We start from the raw sequence: 22818 nt of genomic DNA on the forward strand, positions 1-22818 counted from the left end.
AGTCTTCAAGTAGTAGAAAACTGTTTTCACTTGTCATGCCATATCTCGGAAATATCTGCTGGTTCAATGCGTATGACAAATTAAATAACTGCCACTGCTATCTTTCCAGTATTCCTGGAAGCACATCTCTTCTCTGTTACCGAAATGTTATTTTATTTAGGGATCATCTTATAAGGTGCGCTTTGCTCCACCACAAGCAGGATCCTTTGAATTAATGAAGACAACCTGTCCCAGCCAAATAACCAGTTTCTTCTGTTTCGCCTGAAAAGAAAAGGCAAGCATACATGGTCAGAAATTATTGCCTTATGTCTGCAAATAATTCCACGTTACTGATTACAGTTAATTAAAACGATTGCTGCCTTTTTACCTTCCTGGTCCTTGGAACGATGCCATTCTAGGCTACCTGATACCTTTGGACAGGTTGAATTACACTGACGCCAGTAATAATGTCATCTGCTACAATGAATCAGCTAGCGATTCCGGATGAAAATATCTGCAAAGAGGATGGCAGGCTTTCTAGCTGGCTAAGCTTTATAATGAAAAGAGAAAGCAGTTGGGCTTGCAACAATGGTAAGTGGATCCCTAGCGGAGGGCAAACATTTCTTTCCTCTTTCTCTATCACATCCCATACTTTGAAGAGCTGTTTCTTTTAGAGTTGTTGGTTCTCAAGAACGAGGCAGGAGCGAAGCTGTAATGGGAATTGTAGGGGTGTAAGAACTCATCCCTCTCAAGTGCTCATGCACAGGAGCGGTTCCTAGTGACTGTACCATGTTGGTGCAATCGTTAAACTACATCCTGCGCTCCATGGGTGAGGAGCCGGTAGCCACCCATCAGCCCAGGTCATCATAGCTACTGGTCAGCGATGATGCGAGTTATACTTAGGGATGGGCAAATATGCCAATTTTGACTTCTCTCAGTTCTCCCTTTCCCCCAATCATTTTGCCAGGTGTCAGAGGATCCAACCCTATCCCACCCAGCAGGTTGCCAGGAATTGATAAGACAAGGGAAGTTCTTACCAATGCTTTTTATTCAATGTTCACAGAGAGAGGCTTAGAATTGCAGTCTCTTGGAGTAATGGTGTTGCTCCGAGTGAAACCCCACCCCCTCCATCGCTCCCACTTCCTCATGAGTCATCGCTACTGGTGTTGAAAAGGGCCTTTTGCCTTTGAGCTCTTTGCTCTCCTGCTTTCAAGGCCCACTGTGTTCTAGGAGGGGGAGGTCTGGAATGCTTTCTAAAGACACTGAGTCCAAAAGCTGTTTCGCCCCTTCTTCTTCTTCTTCTTCTCCTTCTCCTCCTCCTCCTCCTCTCCCATTATTTACCAGTTTTTCCCTTCATCAAACCCCTGTTGTAATTCTGAACTGTCTCCTTCTCTGGAAGGGTCAGGCTGGGGGGGGGGGGTCTCTACCACTCCTCCTCTGCCCAGTCCCTGACATCTAACAGTTCTCCACATTGCCACAGCGGTTTGTGAATTTATTTATTTTTTAAAGTCCTAGTGGAAATTCATAAGGATTTTAGGACAATTCATCCTGGAAACTCTTCTCTACAGTTCCAAAAATAGGGGAGGTGATTATAGGTAGTCACTGGTAGGGGAAGGGCATTTGAGAGATGCCAAAAGGCACAGGCCACAATGCAACATCTTCTCCTAATGTCCGAACAGGACTATATGAATATACTTAGATGGAGGAGCATATTGGCATTGTGGTGTCAGGTTCTCCCACCCTCCAGCTTACATCCCACCATCAGACTGCTTGTAGAGTGCTTTCTGGGTGCATGACCAGTGTATGCATGAGGCTTCCTGCACATGTTTGAATGAATGGGCTCACCCAGGGAAGACTCTGCTACCATAGTGCCTCTCGCCTCCCATTTGCATTCATTTAGCCCAGGGGTAGCCAATGAAGTGCCCTCGAGATGACTCTAGCTCTCATTAGGTCCAGCTAGCATGGCCACTGATCAGGGATGATGAAAACAGCAGTCCATGTACTTCTGGAAGGCACCATATTAGCTAAACTTGATATAGGCCACATAGGCTGAAGTTAGGCCTGTGTGGAGTCACAAAGCATATCTGATTCTATGTTGGATCACTGTGACTGTTCTCTGTTATCACGACACATTGTCCAGAGCTGCACATGAGGCTAAGTTCTACTTGTTGAGCATTTGGTTTGAGTTAAGGCCAGGAAAATCTTAATTAGTAGTGTATGGATATGTGCCGCAGGAAATATCTATGAGCAACAGCTGACAGGGCTATAGTTTGCTCCTGAATCTTTCTGGGGTGGGCTTTCCAGTTTGATGCAAGCTGTGCTTTCTATGTATGCCTCTCATTGGGAATCATTCCAAAGCCTTCCTATGGAAGAGAAAAAACAATCACCACCAAATTAGACCATAAATAGTTGTTACAATGAACACTTCACTCTTCCTTCCCCTGTAATGTCTACCAGGAATGCCAGGATGAAAGCTTCCTTTCCTTTGTTGAATTTAAAAGGCTCAGTGAGTCAGATGAGAGGATTCTGTGTGCATTCCTAATTTAAATGGGTTGTTTACAGATGCATTAAGGCACGAGGAAAGATCTTTAATGGAGTACAGTAATTTGTGTGACTCTTTTTGGGAGTCAAATTAATGACAGTGTAGCAATAACGAAAGATAGAGTTGAGCAACACTTTAAGTCCTTGAAGTTCATCGACCAATGTTTTCTAGCCAAGGGCCAAACTTGACTGATGTTCTGAACTCTAAAATCAAGACAGCTGGGATTTGGAAAGATTCTGTAAGATGTTGGCAACGCATCACATTGTATCTAATAGCATGCACCGCTTTTCATAGTCAGTATTTTTATCCCCCATATTACAGATTGTGGGTGGGGGCTAAGGTTGAGTGAGTGTGGCTCACCAAGCATCACCCAGTGAGTTCATTCATGGCAGAGGCGAGATTCTGACCTTGATGATTCATAGTTTAGGGCAAAACTAGACATTAGCTAGATATGTGGCGTGAAGCTATGTATCAAGTTTTTTCTTACTAAATTACAGGCACCAGGAAAGTAGATTGTGTGGAAGTGTGGAGGCTTATCTCTTACCCCTTCCCAGTGCAATTGGAAATTTCCTTAATGGTCACATGCAATAAAAGCAAAATGGGTTTTCAATTGACCCTCAATAACTATATTTTCCTGGAGCAGTGTGAGTACTTGCATCAAGAAGAAAAAACTTCAAAAGTCTTCTTTTGGTAATTGACTTGACCTGAATTTGCATTGTCTAACAGTGTGTGTGTTTGTGCTCTTTCTCTCTCTTTCTGTTGGTTAAGGTTGAAGAAATAGATTCCAGTCCTGGATCCGTTGAAATTGTCTCCGTTGTAGAAGATGAACTGCCAGGATCTGAGCTCTGCTTTTTCTACAAAAGATTGTTCTGCCTGCAACAAGCAAAAATAGATCCCGGTGAAAATGAAAATGGTAGGAATGGAAGAAGTTCTGGGATGGAAATTAGGGGCCCTTTCTTCCCAAACCTCATTTTAACCCCCCAGATTTAGGGAAATCTTAAATGACTTATACCAGAGATGGGGAACTGGGGACCCCTCAGATGTTATTGAGTTCCAGCTTCCATCAGCCCTGGCTGACATGATTAATGGTGGGAGTTGGAATCCAAGAAAACATGCCCAGATCCATATTTATTCTGGAAGGTATGACAGCGGTACGGAAATCTGCCCCCATGTTGCCCTTTTCCGGGTCTAAAAGGACCTGTGTGTCAGCAATCGCACATCAATTGGACACACCTAAAATGGTTGCTGCCTGTATATATAATGCAGGGCATCAGAATATCAAGTAGCACATCAAAGAATGAATGCAGCTGATGCTATTTTTATTAAATATAATTAGTGCAAAACTTAATGTTGTATGTCCTGTTCAGAGGTTGTTGTTTCTTGCTTTTTTATTACTCCAGGAGAGATCTCAACACCTCCGTGCCATGGTTTAATTCCACTCGGGCAGCTTCCACTTATCCTTGCCTTATTACTCACTGTAATCATAGCAGTTGCCATTGGCCTGGGAAGTGAGTACCAAATAACTTATTTATTAGGTTCTCAACTAACCATTCAAGAGTCTGCATTTTTCATGAGTCTCCTGCTGAGAATAGGATGCTGCCAAAGGTTGCCTATTGATTTTAAACACATACACAGAAACACACTTTAACTCCTCAGCATGAGATCTATAAAACAGAGCTGGTATTTAATAAAGTCATTGTCATAATCAACAGAATGCACGCTGCCAGAACATATCAGTTAGGACCAACTCACATGATTACTTCCAGTGTACTGAGATTGACTTCTAGCTGCCTGTGCGACATGGTGACTGGGTTCAGACCTGTGGCGCATGTGGAACTCTGGGATGCAGCATTCATGTGGTAAAGGTAAAGGACCCCTGGACAGTTACGTCCAGTCAAAGGCAACTATGGGGTTGCAGCACTCATCTCGCTTTCAGGTTGAGGGAGCCAGCATTTGTCCACAGACAGCTTTCCAGGTCATGCAGCCAGCATGACTAAACTGCTTCTGGTGCAATGAAACACTGTGATAGAAGCCAGAGTGCATGGAAATGCCGTTTACCTTCCTGCCGCAGCAGTACCGATTTATCTACTGGCGTGCTTTCGAACTGCTAGGTTGGCAGGAGCTGGAACAGAGGAACAGGAGCTCACCCCATTGCAGGGATTTGAACCACTGACCTTCCAATTGGCAAGCCCAAGAGGCTCATATGGTGCATGGAGCTCTGCAGACCAGGCATCAATTCCTTTCTGTTTGCATCATCAGGACAACTGCATGAATGTGATGGCAATTTGAGCCTGGAAACTTTTAACATTTCAGACCAGAATCCTCTTGGTCTTGGAAATCAGGTGGTCCACCACAGCCAATCACGTGCCATTATCTGCTGTTCAACCAAGTCTGAGAAATATGGGGTGGTATTCAGAGCAGAGCCATAGAAATGAATGAGCATGGCTAAGTTTCATCTCATGCCACAAATGATGGAGGTGTCTCCACCATTACTCCTGAGGCCCCCCCCCCAATACATCCCTCACAGCTTGCCCTGGGCCTTCTAAACTAAACTGTCACTCTCAAGTGCAGTGATCAGGTGAGGAAACTGTTCGGTCACTAACGTTGATGTAAATTTCAGCTGCCAGTCAGGCTGGCTTCTGTATTTGGGGCAGTATGACAATGCTATCTTGTCTTAGGTAGGGTTGCCATACAGGGTCACGGCATTCAGAAAGAGTGCCCAGGCAGAAATCACTGAAATGTCTGGGGAAACCCGGGCATATGGCAACCCATGTCAGAAGTCAAAATATTGGTGAATTTTCTTTAAAATAGCTCAAAAACTTCACTTTTTAAAGATTTAGCCAAAAAAGGTCAACAACTCTGAGCAAAACTAACAACTTTTGTGTCCGGAATGTTACTTTTTGAAATATGGCAACCCTATCTTAGGTCTGTAATTCACAAATTCCCTTTCAAACCTTCTTTCAGCATGTTTATCTAAAGGAATATATCTTAACCGCTTTGAGGCTTTGCTACAATTAAGTGGTATATAAATTAATAATTATCATAATCATAATATTGCTGCCAAGCCAAGGATATGCCGTATTAACTTGATATGATTTCCTTTCATCCTGTCAGTTTACTTCAACTGCATTGGGGGATTTCGGTGCAGGTCGTCCTTCAGATGTATTGACCAAACAGCAAGATGTGATGGAGTCTTCAACTGTAGAGATGGAGAGGATGAGTATAGATGTGGTAACTTTGATTTGATTCTGGATTACACATGCTACTTCCCCTCAAAACTTAGTTTTGATATTTTTTGTTAAAAACCAAATCCAAGCTCTGTTTGAAACATTCCATTCAATATTCCCAAACAAAACATGGTTGACCATTGTTTGCTGCATTCTTTTTGCATGAACAGAAGTTACTATTGTTACCTTTCAATATGGCAGGACACTGAGGGCAATTTCTAGGCCAAGAGCGCTCATGATCACATGTAGAGAAACAGAAATTATGCGGAATGGCAGAATGGCTGTGCCACAAATAAATGTGTTATTCCTTGGGTAGGGACGGATGAATCTGACAATTTTTGTTTCTCTTACTTTTCTCATTTTTTTCCAATCTTAAATCCAGTTCTCCACACTTCTACAGCAATTTGCAGATTTTAAAAAAATAATCATTGAAATTTGTCAGCATTTCAGTGCACATTTGTCCTAATATTTTTTTGTATGTAGTTTCCCCTATTGTAATGTATTTTTGCATGTTATTTTCACTAATGCATTTTTATATGCAGTTTTCCATAATATAGGCAATTGTATACAAATCATTTGGAGAACAGCATTGCAAAATTGGGAGAGGTGCAAATTTAGAGGAATGGCTGTGTTTTGGTTCACGTATTAGTTCAAGAAGTGCGAGTTATGTATTTTCTCATTAAAAATCACAGGGGGGGTGTGGACTTGATGAACTTTGGGGTCCTTTCTAACTTTACAAGTCTATGGTTGTATGATATGATTCTATGAAAAAGTAAAGAAAATTGAATTTATCTCCCATCTCTATCTTTGGGCTTCTCCAGATTATTCAGCACACAAAGATTTGCTCGCACAAAGATTACACAGAAGTCATATGATGACTGTGCTTTATTGAACATTCATGCTGAATTGCTTGAGGGGAAGTTATACTACAATAAGCATCCATCCTGATTTCCTTGCGGTTAAATCGTTTCCTTTCAAACAGTCATTTATCCCAAACTTTTTAGTGTGGCTCCCTATCAGTTTCCCAGCCACAAAAGTCCTTTGTGCTTTTTAAAAAAATCAGATTTGTTTTGACAGTGAACTTAAATCCATTTTAATGACACAGACTTATACCCCAGTATGTGATTGAATCCCATCGACAAATTCTGGAGGCAACCTTTAAGGAACCACAATACGGTACATTTTTTTTTTTTTTTGGCTGCGAGAGGCTGACATGGCCACCTCTCTAGAACAATGTTTCCCAAACTTACCATAATTGCATAAGCTTTTGAGAGTTTAGTCTTACAACCATATCCATTCTCAGGTGAAGATACTTTGAGAGTAGTTTTAATAGTATTGTTTTTTGTAAACTAGAGCAAATTCTGCTGTTTACCCTTCAAAAACTCTTTGCCTGCTCCTGAGGGCACATGTACCATATTTTGGAAAGCACTGCTCTAGAAGATTACCAAGTTCAGAGTATGAGCAGAGAAGGTGTGCCAACTTGAATAAATATTGGGAGAGCCAGGTAAGGCCTGTCCCGCATAATCGATCACATGATGTGGCGTGCACATACCATTTAAATGGCAATGCCCATCAAAACATTTTTTGGGGTGTATGTGAAGGGACCTTGACCCCTAGGATTTGGCTTCTATGGAACAGAGTAAGGGGGGGGGGGAGATCTCAACCTTCATGGGTTTTCAAGATAGCATTTTTTTATTTTACATTCATAACCTATTTTGTTATAAAGCACTGTTTAGGGAAGTTTTTAATGACTGATGTTTTAATGTATTTTTAATCTCCTGTTGGAAGCCACCCAGAGTGGCTGGGGAAACCCAGCCAGATGGGTGGAGTATAAGTAAATAAATAATAATAATAATAATAATAATAATAATAATAATAATAATAATAATACCTTTATTGCATGAAATAGGAACAAATGCACAAAAACCAATGCCAAAATTCATCGGATCTCGAGAGATACAGTACATTAGTACACTGATTCAGTCACAGCATTTGCTTATTAGCTATTTACGGCCTTTCTCTCTGTATCTCACAGTCAGACTGAGTGGCAAGAAGGCTGTGTTGCAAGTGTTTGCTTACGGAGCCTGGAGGACTGTGTGTTCAGAAAACTGGCAAGAAACCTATGGAAGAGTTACATGTAAATACTTAGGTATCTCAAGGTACTGCATAGGAAATGAACATGGAAACGAAGGATTTGTATGTCAAACTGTTGCTTGCTTTAAAAGGGAAGTCCCTCTCATTACACCTGGCTTTCTGAAATACAGCCCAGGTGCTAAAAACCAAGGTGGTTTCTGCAGCAAAGTGCTGATTATTTTTTATTTTTGCAGAAAGTGCATATTTACTACAAAACACTATTAATCAGTAAAGCCCCTGGAAATATAACTTTGTGTTATGTGATTAGCATACAAATGTTGTAAACAAACAAACAAATTGGATTAACAGTACTTCACTAAGAAACTGACAGGGCCTTTTTGTTGCTGTCTCTGTGTCACCTGCTTTTGACACAGGATGGCACAGGAGACTTATTGCGACTCTATGTTTCATTTACAAATGTAAAGGTAGAGTCAAAGGGGAGGCAAGTAGCAAACAGCCCTAAAACCAGCAGGCCTGCTACCCTATGTCAGTTCCACATTTCCAACACAAGGGGTCTTCGGCCAACTTTGAGCTCGCTCTCTGATTCCATCCCTTCAGATAGTGCAAACTATTTTTTCATTCACGCACACAAACACCCCGGCTGGAGCGTGGCAAGCAACAAAGCAGAGATGGGCAACCTGCAGTTCTCCAGATATTGTTGGACTCTAGTTAGCATGGTGAATGGTCAGAGATGATGGGTGCTATAGTCCAATATTATCTGGAGGGCAACATGTTGTTTACTCCTGGTTGACTCTCATTCAGATACAGAGATCTCCAATTATCTCCAAAACATTAACTCCCTCTTGAGGAAATGCCAAACTCTAATTCTGGGCTATACTCAAGCAATATGAGCAAGAAGGTTGGCCTCAGGTTGGCATGTTCTGATGACAGTGGCTGGATAGGATACCACCAGGGAACCACGTGTATGTTGCTTTGGGTTCCATGATGAGAGAAAGGCAGGATATAAATGTGAATGGATAAGTAAAACAACAGCAGGATGATCCATCAGAAGCCACAGTGGGATTTTAGTGTGTATTCATTGATTATCCATTAGTTTAATACAGGGTTTCCTTAAAACTATTTGCAATATTCCCATAAAAAACTTTATAGCAAGCCACCTAACATTTGCAAGCCAGGTAGGCTAGCCATGTGATAGAAGAAGTAAATGTTCAGAATGTTGCTGAATTTTCAAGGCAATTCCTGTTATTTACAGCTTTGTGAGTTCGAGGGCCTACCCAGTGACCGCTATTGAAGAAGCATTTCAGAGGCATTTTGTTGCTGCAGAGCATTGGTTGTCAGCCGATCAGCTGACATCTCCACAGAACACCACGTCCTTGCGGTATGTCTCAGATGCTAAATTACAGAAAGATACGTACATGAATTTTAAAATATAAACTCTTCCAACCCAGTCCTGCTGGTAGGGCTGGACTGCAGTACACACCATCTTATACCCTTAGACCCATGGCAGAGCCTTTTCAGTGGTGAGTCCCCAGTGGTGAAATGCCCTCCCTTTTGAGGTGCAGCTGCCTCCGTAATTATTCAGGAAGTATTAGAAAACATCCGTGTTTACCCAGGCATTTGGTGGCTGAAGAATACTGTTCCAATCTTACCACCTTGCCAATAGGAGGGGAAATGGGTCCCTTTTTCTTTCTTTTGTTTGGGGGTGGGGGAAAGGAAAAGGGGGTCTGTTTGTTCCTCCCCACCCCAGCTTACCAGGCAGGCACACTGACTTGGGAAAGTGACGGGGGGGGGGGCTGACATCATGTCTAGGTGTCACGCAGCAGCCCGGCTTCCATGGCCAGGGGTTTCTTGGCTTCCTGCCACCCCCATAGGCCAGGGGCTGCTTTCCCTCTGCAGCAGGAGAAGGAGGAGCTGCCATGTTGTCAGCTTGCGTGACAGCGCCGTGTCGCAAAAGAAAGAAATGGGGACTCATTTTACCCCTTCCCACCACCATCTGGGGTGTGTGTGTGTGTGTGTGTGTAAGAGTGAACAACCAGTGCAGCAATGGGGGAGGGTGGGAAGGGAAAGAAAAGTGCACAGGACCCCTGGAGCCCCCCCCCTCAAAACCATTGCCTCATAGCAATACAAAGGAAGGGTGCTTTATTTATTTATTTAATTAATTAATTCTGTTTACAAATAGCTTCTTATAAAATAAATCAAAGCAATTTCATATCTTTAAATATCAGCAAAAAATACCACCAATGATACTATGTCATATATGAAAAAATTTAGAACAGTTTAAATAAAAATGAAAAGGCAACAGAAGCTGGAAGAATATTTTTAAGAAGGGGCTCTTTTTTTCTTTCTTTTAGACTTAACACATTGAACCTCAATTTAATTTGATGGATGAAGTGGAAAGAGAGGTAGCAAGCATTCAGGTCTATCACTTTTTCTTCTTTTCATTTCAGAGAAGAGTGTGCCTCAGGCTATGTGATCATCCTAAAATGTTTGGGTAAGCGCTTTGAAAAACAGCAGAATGTAACATCAGTTTCACAACAAGAATTGTGGGAGAATGTGCAAGCTAAAAGTTCGTTTGTGCAAGTTGAAATATGCAAGTTGAGAGCATGGTAGTGGCTCTAATTCATTTCCAGGGGTCAAATCACATACAGGAGACTTTTCAGTGGGGGAAATTTGACAGCAATTCTCAGAAATATCTCCTTTCTGTAAATAAAAATTTAGCAACTAGGAGAGAAAACTTATACAAGCGAGAACTGGCAGATGAGTTAGAGAAAAAGAGAGAGTGATTTGGGAACACCCCCAAAGTAAGACAATATATTTCTCATGAATATTCTTATGTGTCTCTCTGAGTTAAGCATGACTTAGATTCAAGAACTGGGTCTTTAAAATATATGTGCACAGAGACATAGCTAGGAGTTAGTGAGAACAGACCCTGCTAGAGGCTCAGGCCTGGGTTTGTTTATTTTTTATCACAAAAAAATCACCTATTGGACTATAGAGTGTATGAAGTATTTGTGTGTAGTGATGCACCAACACTGTCACGGTGAGATCAAACACAGGAGAAGTTTCCCATCCTCCTCACACTGCAGCACAAAGGTGTGTGATTTTTTTTGCCCTTCCTCCTCACCCCATCCTCACTCCAGACACTTCAAGTACTTGTATAAAATATAGTACTTTCTAACGTGGCTATTGTGCTAAAGGGCCTTTTCCCCAGGAGGGGCACCAATACAGCTCCTTGCGCAAGGGACCCTAGGTACACCTCTGTATGTACAGCTTGTCCAGATAAGGATTCCTCACTAGTGATTCCAGTGACGCTACTTTTCTTTTTCTACAGCGTGTGGTGCTCGGTCCAGGTATGCCCCCCGTATAGTGGGAGGAAATGCGTCGATGCCCCAGCAATGGCCATGGCAAGCCAGCCTTCAGTTTCAAGGATATCATTTGTGTGGTGGATCTATAATCACCCCTTGGTGGATTGTAACAGCAGCCCACTGTGTTTATGAGTAAGTGCCTTGTCTCGTTCACCATGTTTTTGCACCACAGACACCTATTGCGGTGGTTGTTCCCGACCAATTGTTGATCCCTATCCTAGCTGGGCCACAGTTGTGAAGTAAGTGTCCTGCCCACATAGTGGCCAGGTTTTAAAATGACGCACCAGTGCCAGGGAGTGAAGCTGTAGGAACGTTTCTCACATGTGGCAGCTAGACTGATGACTGGGAGTGGCCACTGAGACCATATAACACTGGTCCTGAAAAACCTACATTGCCTCCCAGTACTTTTCCAAGCACAATTCAAAGTGTTGGTGCTGACCTTTAAAGCCCTAAACGGCCTCGGTCCTGTATACCTGAAGGAGCATCTCCACCCCCATCGTGCAGCCCGGACACTGAGATCCAGCGCCAAGGGCCTTCTGGCGGTTCCCTCACTGTGAGATATGAGGTTACAGGGAACCAGGCAGAGGGCCTTCTTGGTGATGGTGCCTGCCCTGTGGAACACCCTCCTGTCAGATGTCAAGGAAATAAACAACTATCTGGCTTTTAGAAGACATCTGAAGGCAGCTCTGTTTCGGGAAGTTTTTAATGTTTGATGTTTTATTGTGCTTTTAATGTTCTGTTGGGAGCTGCCCAGAGTGGCTGGGGAAACCCAAACAGATGGGTGGGATATAAATAATTTTATTATTATTATTATTATTATTATTAGTCACTACTGAGATGTGTAAAGGGCACAATACTATGCTAGGAAAAAGAAGGGCAATTTCTTGACACAGGAAGGTCATGAAAAATCAGTTTTAGCTTCTGCAATAAGAGATGCGGTTAAATATGAACAGGTACAGATGTTAGGGCCTGGGGAGAAATTAATTTCAGTTCACATTTTCATGAGGTTTTTTACAGCAAGGTTCATAAATTGCTGCAGAAATGTGGAGAACTGAATTCAAGATTGGAAAAATGAGAAACTGAGAGAACTGAAATGGTCAGATCCTTCCATCCTAGTAATAGTACACACTGAGGAACACCTTTAAAAAGACTAAAATAAAATAAAAAGCACTATCACTGAAGGATTGCAACAACAAATTCCTCAGGAAGCAGACTGCAGAGGATTACAGATGCAGCGCTGACCAAATTAATGTCAATAGGTGGATTGGATGCATCATTAGAAGGAAAAAAATGAAATCAGCAGGGTACTACTACTACTACTTTTCCCCCTGCCTTTTCCCCTGACATGGACTCAAGGCATTTTACAGATAAAAATAAGAATAAATGTTTTACTGGCAAGCTGGGCATTAGAAACTGATTTATTAAATGTTTGATACTAATAAGCATTGGTTTCAGCTCTGAAATTAATCATGGCTGAACACTGATGAGTATAAAAAAATCCTAACAAGCTGCTATAATTATACATGATTTCTAGAAATATGAATCTTAGTGTAATTCTGTCATTGCTGGAAATGACGTCTTGTGCCAGAATGGATTTAGCACTGAGGCCAAAAATGTGTCACACAGGTTTGGCAAATGATTTTAAATGTTGGAAGCCACTAAACCTTTCTCTTTCTAATGTCTTTGTTTCAGTTTGTACTTCCCAAGAGCTTGGAGCGTGTATGCGGGCTTTGTAATACTGGAAGAAGGCCTTGCTAATCCATATTTAGTGGACAAAATTATATACCATAAAAATTATAAACCCAAAACAATGAAGAATGATATAGCATTGATTAGGCTGGCCAAACCACTTGCACTAAATGGTAATTTTGAATCTGTTGCTATTTCTTTCTCTTTGTCCTCTTGTTCCGCATTTAAACTTAGAATTGATTACTACTGTCACTAAAAATATAATATTAATCTGTGTTAATCTGAATCAAGAACCAGCAGTCCCACAATGATGCCTAATGGAGATAACAATAATTTCTGATTTTAATTTTTATGTGTCTTTTATTATGTTTGTATAGTTGTAAACTGCATCATTTTTTAAAAAAAATCGCTGTGTACATTTTTTTTAATGAATAAGTAAATGATCCGACAATATGAGCCATCCCACATAGCAACCTGATTTACTTGTTTACTTGGCTCTGGAGCCAAGTGAGGATTTCCAGGTAAGATCCTCCCTCTATTGTGTGGGCAGGTAATCCCTCCCCCACCTGGCCTGATCTCCTTGGCAACGCTTCCCCCAGGTGGGATTGGACAACTGACTGAGGTAGGCGGAGACCTCCAGGTATCCCACCTGAGGGAAGGCAAAGCCAAGCCTATGCTGTTGGAGTCGCTCCAGATCTAGGGGCTGTGCACGTCCACGCAAAGGGCGCCCCCCATTTTAAGCAGGGAGCGGTCATTCTTGGCATGTCAGCAACACTCTAAAATACACACCCAGGTTTTTTGGAGTGCGAATCCTCTTGCTCTCAGAATAATATAGACTTCAGGATCTGTGCTGATCCTGAAGTCATCCTTCTATTCGCATGAAGGAATGTGGAACCCTTGCAAGTTAAGAGAAAGCACTCTGCATGTGGATAGTGAGGACTGTAAGCATAAAGAATGCATCCGGTTACCTCAATGAAGAGTGACCAGTTGGTGGTCCATGGACCACAGCAGTTTTATCATACCCACAGTGGTGTCCTCAAAAGGTTGCCCATAATTTTGTTTATAAGGGAAATAAATTGTGTGAACAATGTCATATCTAGTTTGGTCCTAAGTACCAACAGAGTTAAGCGAGAGGCTCTGTAAGAACAGCCCAGCTGGACCAGACTAAAAGTCTATCAAGGCTAATATTCTGCTACCCATAGCAGCCTCTGGGAAGCCCATAAATACAGCATGAACACCATAAACCCCCTCTGCTGGTGTTTCTCCACAACTGGTATTCAGAGATATGTTGTGGTTTAACTTTCCACATGCAAAGTATGTGCTCTGCATTGAGCTACAGCTCTTTCCCCAAATTTGTATTTGCAATCACTGGTAGTTCATCCATGTACTTGGAGTCCTTGTCATGAGGATGGGCTGAACCTCCCAAAGAATACTGGAATGGAGAGCGCTTATTTTGACCCATGGGTTTGTTTCCACAAATAGAAAAACACACAGTATATTTATTTAAAATTCTGAGGAACATATTCCTTGTTCTAGCATAAGCTAATGCACCACAAACAGACCCATTATTTATATGATGAGGTAGAGTGAATAACCCAAAATAGGGGGGAGCAAGCTTGAATGCACACATTTCCAGTATTGTGTTTTTATTTGAGGTGCATTTTCATGGAAATGGAAAACTACAATGCTAGTCTGTATGCTCTATCAATTTATACAGTAGCAAATTAACTGGATGGTTAGTTCAGATCAATACATGAAACTTCCTCTCTCCCACTCCTTGTTGCCTCTTTAGAGTTGCTTATTGGCCACAATGAATCTTCTGAACAGTCATCAGTTCAGGCTTTGGCTGAATGTCAACAGCTTGACCTCCATAAGTGCAATACAATACAGATGATGGGAGTCAAGGCACATTACACAATTCTACTGCTGAAGGCATGTCAGGCTGAGCACACACTATATCTTTAAAGCACATACAAAGCATATTTCCCCCCCTCAATGAATTCTGGGTACTGTAATTCATTAAGGGTTGCTGGGAATTGTTACCCTGTGTAGGCTAAACTACGAGGACCAAAATCCTTTGAGGAAGAGAATGTGCTTTAGATGTGCTTTAAAGGTGTAGTGTGTATTCAGACTTTGTCTGGACCTGACACTACCTATATTGGAGGCATAGCTGTCAACTTTTCCCTTTTCTTGCGAGGAATCCTATTCAGAATAAGGGAATTTCCCATTAAAAAAGGGAAACATTGACAGCTATGAATGGAGGCCACTTGGAGACCATATTGAAGCTGCTCTGAAATCTCTGAAGGAAAACTGAGATATATAAACAAGCTCACATGACTATCGAAAATATGTATTATGAAACTGCTAGTTTGGAGAGCAGGTATTTCTTTTTACACAGGTAATATAGAGCCAATTTGTCTTCCTAATTATGGAGAACATTTTCCAGAGGGGAAAATGTGTTGGATATCAGGATGGGGAGCTGCAGAAGAAGGAGGCGAGTATTTTAGCATTTGAATCTAACAATGTATTTTTTGATAACTGAAAATTCGCTATGTGTGAACAATGAATTCAAGAGATACGCTTAATAAATGCTTTCCCATAAGCAGAAAAATTCCAGTCTGACCAAAATATGGAAATGGAGGTACTACCAGATGTGAAGTAAGGTGTCATGTACAGAGACTTCTCTTCTTCACATCTATCAGCTAGGGGTGAGAAGGAGCCCCAAGTCTCCAGGAGACACAGTGGTTGATATCCAATAATAGTCAGAATAATGGGTCTACTCTGAATTGGACTAAAGTTGGATATTACCCAATAATGTTGGCTTGATTGCTTTCAGTGAGACTTAAGCTCAGCTAAATCTCCACAAAGTCTTAAAGAATTTCTGGGTAGATTTGGGAATTCCTTCTTAATATTAAAAAAAAAATGTATAGGATTGAACAAATGTTTCAACTACAGTGGAACCTTGGTTTTCGAACAGAATCCGTTCTCGAAGACCGTTCAACTTCCAAAATGTTCAAAAACCGAAAACTCGATACGGAAGCCTCAGTACAATAGGGAAACTAGGCAAACTCAAAATGGAAGCTGCGTGGCACGTTCAGCTTCTGAAAAGCATTTGAAAACCGAAGCAGTTACTTCTGGGCTTTTGGCATTCGATAGCCGAAACATTCGACTTCCGAGACGCTAGAAAACCGAGGTTCCACTGTATTTCTAAAGAAAACTAAATGCAACATTGGTTGGCTGGCATTAATAAAATATATGAAATTATAGGAAAGTTTTTTGTTTTTTTGTTTTAAATGAATTTAAAAAGTAAGAGCTAATCACTTTTTAAGATACCATATCTTCGCTATCCCTGAAATGGAGAATTTAACTTCTGTCTTGGAACAGGTGATACGTCAGAGATTCTGAATTACGCTGGTGTCCCTTTGATTTCTAACAAAGTGTGCAACCACAGAGAGGTCTATGGGGGAATTGTGGCTTCATCAATGCTCTGTGCAGGTTATTTACAAGGAGGCATAGACACATGTCAGGTAGGGGCATTTCTTAAAGTTGACTGTCTTAACTGAGCAATCTGGTGGTGGTGAAGATACTACCAATATCCCAATATGTAAAGGGCCTTAGAGGCAAAAGCAGCACTTTAAATCGGGCCCAGGAGCAGTCTGGGAGCCAATGAAGATAACGAAGTACTGGCACAATATGCTTATAATGCCCAATTCCAGTTATTAGAAAAACTGGAATGAGTAAGGGAGTAGCTTGCTTGTGGGTATCATACAATGAAGGGCAGGTTAAAAATCTTTTCATCCATTCAATAAAATATAATCCATTTGAGGGAATCAATGAGAAGGAGGGATGGGCATTCATTTGTACTTGCTGAGTGATTTAAATAAAATCCTAAACTTAAATCCAGGTACACTGGTTTGCCGAATGACAACCCTCAAAGCAAGTCAAGACATTTGCAGCCTTTCTCCATGGTTCCATTAATTGGTTTTTGAATGACTACTGTAACTTCTGCTAGCTTAAATGTTATTAGCAGCTCTCCCTCCTGTTTCTTTTTGAGATCCAGACAAAAGCTTGTTTTCCTGTCTCTTTCAGGGAGACAGTGGGGGACCATTGGTATGTGAAGATCGGAATACTTGGAAGCTGGTAGGAACAACCAGCTTTGGGGTGGGCTGTGCGGAAGAAAATAAACCAGGGGTCTACAGTCGCATCACCTCATTTCTGGATTGGATACATGAACAAATGGAGGTTTACTTTCCAATAGTTTCTTCTCCCCAGCCTTATCTTGATAGTTGGGTCAAGGGGCTTAACTTATCAATGGTTTCCTTAATTGCAACTTCTTCCCCCTGTTCCATACAAGTGAATGGAGCAAGGGGAGGCGATTTGCACTCCTTTCATGCATTGTATTATGTTGGTCGCAGGAGCAATTGTTAAAATTCAGTGTTTATTAAGGGAGGGTGGGATCCTGGACCCTCAGTCCTAAACTGGGGATGGGGTGGGGCGGAGCAGGGTGGTTAAGTATGGGAAATATACAAAGATTTGGGCCAGCCCAGGAGACTTGAGCACCAACCCTGATAGGAGTGATAGCTTGGTCACACCCTAAGTTTCTTCTGTTTGCCCATAGATAAGATAGAAAATTGGGTAAGAGTTGCAGGGCTGTGTTTAAGCAATTCCTGCTAGGTTTTGCATAGCAACCCTTTCTGAAGCAGGAACACAGATTGCACAGAGAGCAGCAGGTATTACTTAATGCTCTTTTAACTGTGACATTTCACATGGTGAGGGAGTGCAGAGTAGTATATTTTGAAGTGCTTGGAGGCTATGAAGCAGACTGGTATTGCAGTGAAGGAAGCAGAAGAATAGTCTGTCCAATTAAAAAGCAGCATTCCTTTATGGTAAAATAAAATAAAATAAAACCATATCGGAATCACATGTCTAGGACATTATTAACATTTGTCAGTCACCATCTGTGAATGAGAATACAAGTTCGATTAGTAAGAACTATTTGCCCATTTCCAGCTCCCATCCTATCCTAAATACTGACTTTAAAAAGCTACCATAACATAGTGAGTATATGGCTAAAAGGGCACGGAATAGGCGTCAATTATTTTATGTCTTATTTTTCTGCTGTGATTTTGTGTGGATTTTGAAGTAAATTTCATAGCTAAATGCTTTTTTCCTTCCTGAGAAGCAATACTATTGATGTCTCAAATGGTGCCTGCTCTTTTGTATTTGTAGAGAGAAGAATGGAAGAGAGGAGGTTAGATCATTACCACATAAACTCTTCAAAATGTTTGTTTGGGACAGAGAGGACAATCAACTTTCATCCTGCACAGTTTTTGCACCTCCTAACAGAAGAACTGCTACAACTATCTTTTGTACTCATCCCTTTAAAACGCACTATGTCACAATGAAGAATATTCATGTATTTTGATGCTGTCACCCGGTTTTCAGGTGTAAGCATGCCTGCATGCCAAGAATCCTTTTCTCCTAACCCACCTATTCCTGGTGAACTGAGATGGAAAGGAAGATTCCAGATCAATAGGCCAGTGAAGTGGAAAGTATGGACAGGTTTCCTGGGTTTGCTGCTTGCCTGAAACAAGAAGATACAACCAGGGCAGGAAGGAGGTGGCCACCTCTCAATTGATGGTAGAAACAGTGTACGATGTTGGTTGGGTGCATTGGCACTAAAATACTGATGGATTTTCTTTTGACATTTTAAAATAATAATAATAATCACAAACTGATGTGGAAATGTGAAGAACTGAATTTAAGAAAGAAAGAAGAAGAGAAACATAGAAAAAACAAAACTGGCTGTTTTACTCATCCTTTTCTGAGCAGCTAAAGAGTTCTGATTTTTGGCACATAAGCAACAGCTGAATGCAACTAGAGTGGGGCAGTGTTTGCCACCAACAAGAACACAAACAGAATCACATTGTCAGCTAGTGCTTGCTCCTTAAATTTTGTTGCATTTCCTGTCTCAAAATTACAACTGCACTGCTATTTCCCTCCTACATATGTTTAAGAACCCCATTCCTTTCCTTTCCATATACTGCTCAGCAGATTGGTTCACTGTAAAACTAGGTGGGCGGAAAGGAACAAGGAACTTCATTTACTTTGAAAAGCCCTCCCCACTTTTCTTTGAATCCAGCCTAAGAAATTCTGTGAATCAATGCTCTTGATCTTTAACACAGTTATTCTGAGATTTCTAAATTACATATGGTGCCTTGTCGATGCAAAGGCACATTGTAAATAAGCAGATGTGTAATCATCTGATGGTGCTTGATTTATAGCCTTAGAGGGCAAAACACTAGACTTAAGGCATGATGTAAATAAATGAATAAATAAATGCAAACGTATCAGTCTGATGGTGCTTGATTTATAATCTTGGAGGGCAATTTTAAAAAAACAACAATTACAGGAGCTCTGTCAAAAATTATCGAACAAGTAGTGATCTAGGTTCACAGAGTATACCCAGGAGAGGAGCCACATTACACAGTTACCACAGAAAGTCTTTAGGCAATGAAGTAAGCAAGTAAGCAAGCAAGCAAGCTCAATACATACATATATGCATACATACATACATACATACATACATGCATGCATACATACATACATACCCATCCTGAAGCATCAAGGCAGGCTGCGATATGTTTAAGGCTGGAATATGAAAATTCATTCTAAAAATACAGCTTACAGATGGCACATTTTTTAATAGTGGGAGAACTGCACATTTATGGGAGAATCCTTACAGAAGCAGCACATGAGAGAAATGAGTGTGGCATGCCCCCGAATGTATGCTCTATTCCTTAACTTATATATAGTTAGATTGTAAAGTGAATCTACACTCGTTGGTTGTAAATGTGTTATAAAAATGTGACACCAGAGGGCGCTGTAGAGCAGGGAGCTTTTGACAATGGAAAACTGCATTGAGAGTTATATAACATTGTTGTTGTTTAGTTGTTTAGTCATGTCCGACTCTTCGTGACCCCATGGACCAGAACACGCTAGGCACTCCTGTCTTCCACTGCCTCCCGCAGTTTGGTCAAACACATGCTGGTAGCTTTGAGAACACTGTCCAACCACCTCGTCCTCTGTCGTCTCCTTCTCCTTGTGCCCTCCATCTTTCCCAACATCAGGGTCTTTTCCAGGGAGTCTTCTCTTCTCATGAGGTGGCCAAAGTATTGGAGCCTCAGCTTCATGATCTGTCCTTCCAGTGAGCACTCAGGGCTGATTTCCTTAAGAAGGATAGGTTTGATCTTCTTGCAGTCCATGGGACTCTCAAGAGTCTCCTCCAGCACCATAATTCAAAAGCATCAATTCTTCGGTGATCAGCCTTCTTTATGGTCCAGCTTTCACTCCCATACACTTCCACACATAACATTAGTTAATAACATTTTTACGATCAATGTTGATCCAGTCCCAGTGTATCGTCTCAGTATTTATAACAAATTATAAATAAACTAGCATATTTCTCTTTGTTAAGTGGTGTGCGAAATGATGGAGTGATTTCAACACCTATATCCCAAGTGAATAATACTGGTGTCCTTCTTTAGGACTATACCCAGATAACTTGTTTGTTGCAGGGAGACTAGACAGCATGGTCACTGAGATACAATTTTCAATGTGGTTTAAGAATCCCTCTTCCCAGTTCTGTGGGAATTGTAGTTCTGTGAAGGAAATACAATTTTCAGCACCCTTAATGAACTACACTTCCCATCATTCTTTGGAAAAGCCATGGCTATTCAAAGTCATATGATGTTGCTTTAAATAATGCAGATTGGGCCACTGTGTCTCAGTCTAACTTACCATACAAGGAGAGAACCGTGTTACCTTGAGCTTCTTGGAGGAAATATACAAGCAGATTAACAGCTTCAGAGCTACCAGCCAAAACCACCATGTAAAGCACATACATTGCCACATGATTGCATTATAGCCACAGGACGGTTAAGTCCAGTCAAAGGTGACTATGGGGTTGCAGCGTTCCTCTCATTTTCAGGCCAAGGGAGCCAGCGTTTGTCCACAGACAGCTTTCCAGGTCATGCAGCCAGCATGACTAAACCACTTCTGGCGCAATGGAACACTGTGACAGCGGCCACAGTAAGCATTTAGAAAGGGAAGAAACCACTTAAGCTAGGCATAAATTTCACAAGCAGTAACACATTCAAGGCTTCTGGTACAAGCCGTTGGGCCTGTTAACTATTTCACACCCTAGAAAATCTCATGCAACAGTGGATGCAGAAAAGTAGATGAAAACATAGCATACAAATGCATGCAAATTATTGCCTTTACTCCTGGGACAAGTGAAGGAGAGTGTTTCTCATTGTTAGTGAGTTGCCGTACAGTTCTTGAAAACTGCTGTTTAAAATAAAAGCAGGGCAAACCAATGGGCAAACCATCCCACATTCAGGTACAGTTCTGGTACAAATAGCTTCTTTTCCTAATTAGGACAGTCTGTTCTGCTGGTAAATCTTTGCAGTGTTTTCTCCCCTAAGAAACAATGAGCAAACAGCACCTAACTACTTGTCTCTCTATTCTAGAATTAAATCTAAGAGATTTATTTCACTGTATGCAAGTCAAATATGCTGTTTAACTTTAGGGAAGGTTATAGGCAGTAGCTGTAGCCAGACCCACTGTGAGTACACAGCTTTGACTTTTTATTGAAAAAATGCAACCAGAATTTGAGTTTAAGAATTGGCAATATTACACCTTGCAGTCCTGTGATGAGCATCTCTTGGCTTTATGGGGGGAAGGGGAAAAGCAACCCTGCAGAGTGTATGTAATTCTTCCTTAGTTACATTATGTTAGTATTTTTAGACTGCTTTTCTGTTCCAATGGCTTCAAAATGGCTTAAAAATTAAAAACAAATGGCTAAAAATGACAAATGCAAGTATCAGCATGACCACCTCTGACCAGATAAATACAATAGAGAACCAAGGAATAATATATCAGTCTATGCCAAAGACCTGGTGAAATATTTCTCTCAGAACTACTTCTCTCTGCTGTAACATGTCTCCACATGTTGCCTAAAGCCTTTAGGGTCGGAATTCCTTTGACTAAGTGTGTACCCTGTTTTAATTTCACTGGAAGTGGGTGGGGTTTTTTTTTGCGATATGTGATTTTTATTGCCATGTATGGTTTTATTTACACATATATACTGACTAAAGGGGCAGCTTAATTTCAATAGATGCTCCAAATTCACTGCTCTGCATCCAATTTCTAGGGCAGCCACCAGAACTACCACATTTCTTATGGAGAGCATCTTAGTCATCATCCCCACAGGTAGGGAAAAGGTGGGAGGAAAAAAGACGCACACTACTTCCAGATAGAGTCTGGCTACTTCCTTAGCTATGCAAAGACCTGCCATTCAGTGCCATCTATCTTAATCCTGCCAACCAAAGGGAATCTGTCAGGTGACACTTGTCTGAATTACTTGACCCACTCTAGCAGCCTCTTTTCATACCACTCATGTTCACAGAGCTAGGGGGAAATCAAAATGGCAAAAGCAATCCATTTGGCAGACATGGGTCTGTATAATACTGGGGATCTCTTTTCAACTGCATGTGTTCTACCTACCCTGGCTCATCAATGAATGGTGTATAAACAGGGTGTATGTCTGATCCCAATAAACAGGGTGTATGTCTAATCCCAAAGCTCACTCCCATGACACACTGGATTTAAAGAGTAAACGCTGGAGCCTTGGGTGGAACCTGCCTATGTGTAAACAGCCTTTAGCAAAGTTTAATATCTGAACCAGTTTTCTTTTCTTTTAGAACAGCTATCAGGTAAAACCCGTCACAGTGAATGCTGGTAAATGTGTTAATGGTCTAATTTTAATCAAAAAGAGATATCAGGAACAGGATTCCAAAAAGCACCACCTTAGGCAAATATTCTATGAAACCAAGCCAACAAACACAGCCAATATATAAAA

At 41.3% G+C, this 22818-nt stretch overlaps 1 protein-coding gene across 1 annotated transcript; it reads left to right on the forward strand.

Moving 5' to 3' along the window:
• Positions 1-88: 88 nt before the first annotated feature.
• On the forward strand, positions 89-19202 carry TMPRSS3 (transmembrane serine protease 3). Its single transcript, XM_083734838.1, has 13 exons — positions 89-570; positions 3290-3434; positions 3922-4029; positions 5636-5752; positions 7784-7907; positions 9095-9220; positions 10290-10333; positions 11174-11339; positions 12900-13069; positions 15295-15390; positions 16281-16423; positions 16986-17138; positions 18126-19202. Exons 1-13 carry the CDS (start codon positions 568-570, stop codon positions 18150-18152), a joined length of 1422 nt encoding a protein of 473 aa, XP_083590964.1. The 5' UTR covers positions 89-567; the 3' UTR covers positions 18153-19202.
• Positions 19203-22818: the final 3616 nt, after the last annotated feature.

Source organism: Podarcis gaigeae (genome assembly GCF_964106915.1).
Source record: "Podarcis gaigeae genome assembly, chromosome: 4".
NCBI classification, from domain to species: domain Eukaryota; kingdom Metazoa; phylum Chordata; class Lepidosauria; order Squamata; family Lacertidae; genus Podarcis; species Podarcis gaigeae.

Coding starts and splice junctions, on each gene's coding strand:
- TMPRSS3 (XM_083734838.1), top strand. Junction 13,070..15,294: donor CAAACCACTTGCACTAAATG/GTAATTTTGAAT, acceptor CTTTTTACACAG/GTAATATAGAGCCAATTTGT. Junction 15,391..16,280: donor GGGAGCTGCAGAAGAAGGAG/GCGAGTATTTTA, acceptor GTCTTGGAACAG/GTGATACGTCAGAGATTCTG.